We start from the raw sequence: 7,712 nt of genomic DNA, 5'->3' as shown, positions 1-7,712 counted from the left end.
AAACAAAATAGAAAATTAAAACTAGAATAAACCCCCCAGTCACGCCCTGACCTACTCTATCATAGAAAATAAGAGCACTCAATGGTCAGGACGTGACAATCATATCAGTAAGTATGTTTTCCCTTACAGGGTAAATACGAGTACAGCTATTAGAAAACAAAATATTTTCCTGAAAAATGAATAACGACACTAAAGAGTTCGTCTCGGGCCTAACAACACCCATGCCAATATATCCTCCAAACACCGACTTCTCTGGCTTTATCACTTAATTAAATGTCTGCATTATTCTACCTGTTTCAATACAGACCACTGGCACCTTGTGATTCTATCATACTCACTAAACTTCTAGGCATGAGTTTCACTCACTCATAATCCTATTTTTTCCTCTCACTACACATTGGTGACTGCACTCTCACTGCACTCTTGGTGTGAAAAGCTATTTTGAACAGTGATAAGTTACAACCATCAAATAGAGCATCAACAACATGAAGGCCTCTATTGTTGACAGTGTGCTGGAGAAAGGTGCCCTTAGCAGCATAAAGATAGCCTGGCTGTCCACACAGAGGGAAGAGGGCACCCAGTCAGGAAGACTTCGTTTCTGGAAACTTGCTTCCTTTCCCCTGTATTTGATGGCAACTTATTGTGGCAGTCAAAGGACAGGATACAGATGTAAGATCTTAATCTGATCACCCTGTTGCAAGAGAACTTTCCTGCAATGCAGGAAACATACAACTTGTAGTTCATTTGAAGTTTAAAAAACGCTTCTGATGTTTGTAATTTCCACTTTTCAGACAGAAATTTCAGACTTTATTTTCCCTTACGAAAAATGTATTAACGCCTACAAAGATGGCCATTAATTATAATCCACATAATCATTCACATTAACTGTTGCTGCAGGATTATTTTCCTGCTGTAGCAAACTGGCTCAAATGAAGATCCTACATCTGTAGGTCAAAGTACTATGGTGGAAACAAGGTAGAGCTACTGTATGTATCAGCAGTGGTGGCTCGGCTTCTATCTGGAAACTTCTGATCTGCAAGGGCAGGGTGTGCCAGATCATTTTATTAACAACAGTGGGGAATTGACTTTCCTCCTGGTGTTGAAACAAATCAAATAAGTCAACAGCAATTAAAGGATATTTCCACTCAACAACACAAAATAGCAAAGTGTCTCCTGCCACATCTTCATGATGTGGCAACTGACAGTTCGCCTCACTGCTGACATGCACAAGATTTTGGGACTAAAATACCAAAATATCGTTTTTCAATACATTTTTCCTTCAGGGGTAATTCATATAAATGTACTGTATGATATTTTATCAGTAAAGGACTCATCCATGCATGCTGGCTAGGTTTGGTCATTGAGACAGTATGCTGTAGTTGTCATTTCAAGGGCCAAACACAAGCCTTGAAGGTCTGAAAGGTCCTTACACATTATGTGGTCCTCTTTTAGTCCCCGACTCCCTGCAACCATCCGTCTAACTAAAGCATTGGCCCACTTCCTGGCTTAACAGGGGCAGTCTGATTCAAGGCTCTAAAATTAGCAGCCGGCAAGGCACTGGTAGCCTTCCAGGGGAAGTCCAGCTCTTATTTAGTAAAACTCTGCATTGCTATGGTTGCTACACTTAGAAGTGCTGATCTAGGATCAGGACCCCTCTGTCCATATCATATTACTCATAATCTAAAAGGACAAACTGATTGTAGATCAGCACTAATACTTTGGTCCTACTCTTATTTAGTCTGCTGCATTGCTGGCTGCTACACTTAGAAAGAGCTGGCCACTGCAGCACAAAGTTGATCGACCTTGCAGCCCAATCAAGCCCAAATGTGGAGGAAGTCAATACTCTTTAAGGTTACAGTAGAGAGCAGACCTTTAGAAAGGTCTAAGATTAGAAATGAAAGGCAAACGTTAACTGATTGGCCAGTGGTACTGTAGTTACTGTACACATGTAAGAGTCAAGGACAAATTTCACTTGAGCTTTAGTGAATTGACTAGTCATTAATGCCCAGTTTGCCAACCTAAGGTAAGCTGTAACAGATTTGCATTTGTAAAACGGGCTGGACATCTGCCCAACCGGCCAAACAGAGGTCTAATTTATATAGAGGTCAGAATTGTAATGTAATCGATGATACAGCAACACAACTTTTCCTCTCCTATGTAAAACATGTTGTACACTGCATCAGATTGAGATTGACAGGGCCACATTGTCTGGTGCCTGTCGTGACCTGCACTGTACATCCACATACACCGTCTGTAATATGAGGCACTAGGCCATGCACTCTCATATACCAGACACATGAGACCTACAGGCTTCATTCAGCTATAGGCATTGCACACATTGGCAGGCTTCCGTAGGTCTATCACTGATCACCTGGACCTGGCAGAAAGCCAAGAATACACCACCTATCATCTCAAATATACTTATCATCTCAGATCTTGTCAATGCTACTTTGACAAGTTATGGTGTACAATTCCAGCTGATGTAAATTCCATACAGTCAGTTCACATTCACACTCTGCCAGGGCTGAGTAGTCTAAAGAGTAGAAGTTTTGAAGACAGGTGTGTGAAGTTTTTTTTGCAGAGTTAGGAAATGTCGCCTTCGTCATGTCTAGCTTGTTTTACAGTAGCCTACCGTCTAATACGGCAGTACAGTATGGGTTGTTATACAGTAGCTTACCGTTTAATACAGTAGGACAGTATGGGTTGGTTTACAGTAGGCTACCGTCATATACGGTAGTACAGTATATATATATTTTTTTACAGTGGGCTACCGTCTAATACAGTAGGACACTATGGGTTGTTTTACAGTAGCCTACCGTCTAATACGGCAGTACAGTATGGGTTGTTTTACAGTAGCCTACCGTCTAATACAGTAGGACAGTATGGGTTGGTTTACAGTAGCCTACCGTCATATACGGTAGTACAGTAAAAATAAAATTACAGTAGGCTACCGTCTAATACAGTAGGACAGTATGGGTTGTTTTACAGTAGTCTACCGTCTAATATGGCAGTACAGTATGGGTTGTTTTACAGTGATCTGCCATCTAATATGGCAGTACAATATGGGTTGTTTTACAGTGGCCTGCCATCTAATATGGCAGTACAGTATGGGTTGTTTTACAGTAGCTTACCGTCTAATACGGTAGGACAGTATGTTTTTTTTTTTTTTTTACAGTAGCCTACCGTCTAATACGGCTGTACAGTATGGGTTGTTTTACAGTAGCTTACCGTCTAATATGGTAAGACAGTATGGGTTGTTTTCCAGTAGCTTACCATCTAATACAGTAGGACAGTATGGGTTGGTTTACAGTAGAGTACCGTCATATACGGTAGTACAGTATTTATTTTTTACAGTAGGCTACCGTCTAATACAGTAGGACAGTATGGGTTGTTTTCCAGTAGCCTACCATCTAATATGGCAGTACAGTATGGGTTGTTTTACAGTAGCTTACCGTCTAATATGGTAGGACAGTATGGGTTGTTTTACAGTAGCATTCCTTTCCTGTGTCTCATTCTAGTACAGAACTAACTGCACATAGTCTCTGGTGACAGACATTTAACATAAACTGCTAGCCAGCGGCAACACACAAAATATTTGGTTCCCTACATAACAGGGTGTGCCTCCAGGCTCAGTAGTTGCACAGTAGAGTAGAGTGATGGTGGTGGTGGTGCTGGTGGTGGGGTTTCTGGGCTCTGGCTACATTGGCTGGCACTGTACAGTAACTACAGTGAGTGGTGGTGAGGTTTCTGTGCTCTCTCAGTGAGTGCAGCCTGACAGCCTGTTGACTGTCTTTATCAGTTCTTCACCAGCACCATGTGGTCAGTGAGAGGCTGAGAGCAGTCAGATGGATGGCACCAGAGCAGAGGGCAGTCAGGTCGTTCCCATAAAGATACAGGCCTACCAACGTCAGAGAAATTAACTCTAGTTCCACTAGAGATGGTGATACAGGCTTTGGTTCCACACAGTTTCACTGCTGTTGATGTTGAGGTAAGCTACTTACATAAAAGGGTCGTTCCATTTGATTTCAATCACTTTTTGACTGCACCCTTTTTGATTTCAACAAAATTTTGTATACATATTTGCATGTTTTGGACCTGAATGCCAAAGCATTTAGGAGATAGAGGTGCTCAAAGTTGACCCATGTTGCACACTCCACCCTGCCATGAGACATCCATGTCTTCATCACTGGAAAATATAAACGGTTGAGTTTAATATCATTTAAAAGCTTACAAACAGGGTTGTCAAACAATTTAATCATTTTCTTTAAAACAAGTTTTATTAAAATGACTTTTCCTTTAACATCAAATATCTAAAAACATGTAAACTCAGATTCTTTTCATTTTCGCACATGTTGTAGCTTAGATTCTATTTTACGTAATCTGACGTGTTTGTGGTGTTCCAGTCATCGGTTGAGACACAGTATATACTCTAGAATATAGACATGGATGTCTCATGGTAGGGTGGCGTCTGCAAAATGGGTCAACTTCAAGCACCTCTATCTCCTAAATGTTTTGGTATTCTGGTTCAAAAAGTCACTTTCTGACCACTTCTAACATGGGTAAATATGTATGGGTAGTTACATCCAAAACGAATGGGGTGTGGTCAAAAAGTGATTGAAATCAAATGGAACGACCCGTAAGTCTATTCACACGCTGGGAATTGTACTGTAGAGAAATGTGTCGTTGGTATTGAATGGCGAATGGATTAAACATAGCCTATCATTTGAAGTCATCGTTTTATAGACGATCTGCAGAAGAGGATCCACAGTGATAATGGATTACTGTACATTGCTTCAAAACCACAAACATCTCCTATTGACTCAATGCATTGTCATCGCACTAGCATGCATAGCATGTACCAAAGGATTCATGTGACCAGCTTAACGTTTACGTTGTCCATCAGAAATAACCCCCGGTCAATGTGGTCTCGACTCGCAGACCGTTTTTGTGAAGTGCTGCTGCTACCTCTTTTTTTCCCATTCCTGTCCGATAAGGGTATCAGGCTGGACCTCTGACCCATAGGCATACCAGACAGAGTCAGACAGCAACTGGAATGATCAAGACAAGTGGAGAAGAGGCTAGGTCAGGGAGGGAAACATGAGACCCCCCCACTCCTCTACCCACCCTGCTACACTGATCTATTCCAGACCTTTAAGGCCCTTCACCACCTCTCCCATTCTATCCCTGTAAAAATAGACCCTATTTCACTAGCAAGAACACTAAGTAAGGCTATACTCTAAATTCATGAGCCATGTAAATGTGTAGCGCTAAATAAAGCACTATTCGTCAGTGAGGTGTGTGGGATATTGACAGGACGAGCAAAGTATTTCCGCAACACTTTATTTCTTTAAACTGTCAATTACATTAGAAATATTACAGTTGTGTTAAAAAACAACACCAAGTGAATTAAGTGCATTTTGCAGCAATTCAAGTTTTCAATAGTTTGACAGACAATGATATATTATACACAACATGAATAATGCTTTGCTATATTTTTATATTTTTTTCGATCTAGTCTAGACTTGAGCAATGTACATTATGTGAAAAGCGTTCAAGTGTAAACTTAGTTATTTCCATGATATATCTATTTCAGGAGATATCAAAAAACAGTACCGTATAAACACGTAGAAATACAAAAGTATAAAAAAAGAAAAAGTCTGAACAAAATGTTGCATTTTGTTAGTGAAAAAAAATACTTTTCAGAATTGCACTTTCCACCTTAGCTCTAAATTGTGTATTCACCACAGTGAATATCCTAGTTATAACTAGTCGATAAATAACTAGTTACTCTTTCTTAAAAAGCAGCTTGTTCATCAAACCAATCCTTATCTCAGTGCCCAAACCTCTCCTCAACTGCAATAATACAGTACTTCTAATACAGTCTTTAGTTATTTACTATTCCTCCTCCTCTTCTTCCTCCTCTTCTTCCTCCTCCTCTTCTTCTTCCTCTGTCACCACATCATCATCATCATCCCCCAGTCCAAAGCCCATTTGGTACAAGATGACCTCCACGTCTTCTGTGCACAGTGTAAGGTGCTCCATGTTCTCGAACCCAGGCTCGGGCCTCTCTAAGTTGGAGCCTTTAGCTGCCTCTTTGGCCTGTGCGATCAGCTCCTTCCCACTAATCAGGAACTCGGCTGCATTGCCCTTCTCCATGGTCTGGGCCGCCTTCTCCTTTAGGTTGATACTAGCCTGGAGCTGCTCTGTGTACCTCTCCACCAGGGACCTCAGCAATCCCAGCTTCCTCTCCTCCTCCTGGGTGATCTTTTCCAGGAGCTGGCCCTTACGTTCCTCCAGGATGGCATAGAGCAAGTCGAAGCTCTCCCCCAGACGTCTCTTCTGAAGCTGGCTGTTCTCCTCTATGCTCTTGCATGTGTCCTCCATCTGAGCCATCACGGCTTGAACACAGCTGTTACCCGCAGCAAGGAGATCTACGGCGTTCCGCAGCTCGGCCTTCTGGGTATCGTAGATGCTCTGCAGGGGTGACACCTCACAGTCCTTGTGCTGGCCGAACACTTTGCACATGGAGCAGGTGGGCGTCTGGCAGGTCACACAGTAAATATTGATGCGCTCGTCCTCGTGCTCCGTACACATGGGCTCCTTGGTGTCTTTGTCCTTCATCGGTGGGTCTGCAACGTTACCTACTACTTCTCCGCCACCGCTCTCCGTCTGCTGCTTGTAGATATCAATGATGTTCTCCACCAGCAGGTTCCTCTGCAGGCCGTAGACGCCGTGGCGGTCCAGGACGACCTCGAAGCGGCAGGTGGGGCAGCGGAAGATGCCCCCGGAGTAGTGGTAAGGGTTGCGGGAGTCGTAGAGGTCGCTGGCGCAGCCGCGGCACAGGTTGTGTTGGCAGGGCAGGATGACTACGGGCTTCTGGAACATCTCCAGGCAGATGGGGCAGCTCAGCTGGCTCTCCAGGCTCTCCCTGGGGCTGGGCTGGTGCGTCACCTGGCCGGTCTGGATATCCATGTCTGGATAGATGGGTTTCTTTGTTCTCACAAGGTATAAGTCCTTAAAGTTCTGAGTGGGTGGCCTAGGCGCTTCGTCTTAGGTGGTGTGGCTCGTTCTCTGTGTCTGTCTCGCCTTCTATTGCAGTCTGGTATAGTGACTGCTTTCTTCACTTGGTTTATTTTGATCTAGCCACTCTCCGGCCACAGCTGACGATTTATACCGCTGGGCTGGCCGTGACACCTGAGCCTCCACGCGGTCTGAGGCACGGGTCCCACCCTTTGCTTGTTTGCAAGGCTCAATTCGGAGAAAATTAACCCCTTCTGGCCCCGGCACATGCCATACTTAGCAACACCCCCGTCCCGCCCTCCCCTCTCTCTCCTTCTGTGGAAGGGGCTAAATAAAATAGACAACTGGCCAAACAACCTCCTTGTGACAGGGGAAGATCCCGCCAATAACAACGTCTCGTCACCCACCACACCACAACACACGACTAGGGTCGTTCACGTCTGTTTACATCTTTGATTGACCCCTTTCGGCCTCTGCAGAAATAGGTCACACGTAATGCATATGCCTTCTCAAAGCTAGACATTAGGTATGTTATTAATTAATCTCTCCTGGACAGACTACGTAAACATTATCAAGCATCTGACCAAATTATGCAAGATTTTAGTTTCTGGGTTAACGGAGATTAGTGAAAGCATAAACATGTCCACATTCTGGTGTTATACAGAGAAATTGTAAACATGCTGGTTTCCTTG

At 43.4% G+C, this 7,712-nt stretch overlaps 1 protein-coding gene across 1 annotated transcript; it reads right to left on the bottom strand.

Annotated features, from left to right (window-relative positions):
- Positions 1-5,329: 5,329 nt before the first annotated feature.
- On the bottom strand, positions 5,330-7,121 carry murf1 (muscle RING finger 1). The gene is given in 1 exon segment (NM_001279122.1): positions 5,330-7,121. A coding segment is annotated over 1 exon segment (1,077 nt). The 5' UTR covers positions 6,973-7,121; the 3' UTR covers positions 5,330-5,895.
- Positions 7,122-7,712: the final 591 nt, after the last annotated feature.

This window comes from Salmo salar, chromosome ssa16 (assembly GCF_905237065.1).
Source record: "Salmo salar chromosome ssa16, Ssal_v3.1, whole genome shotgun sequence".
Classification (NCBI taxonomy): domain Eukaryota; kingdom Metazoa; phylum Chordata; class Actinopteri; order Salmoniformes; family Salmonidae; genus Salmo; species Salmo salar.
This window is presented reverse-complemented; position numbering and strand designations above follow the sequence as displayed.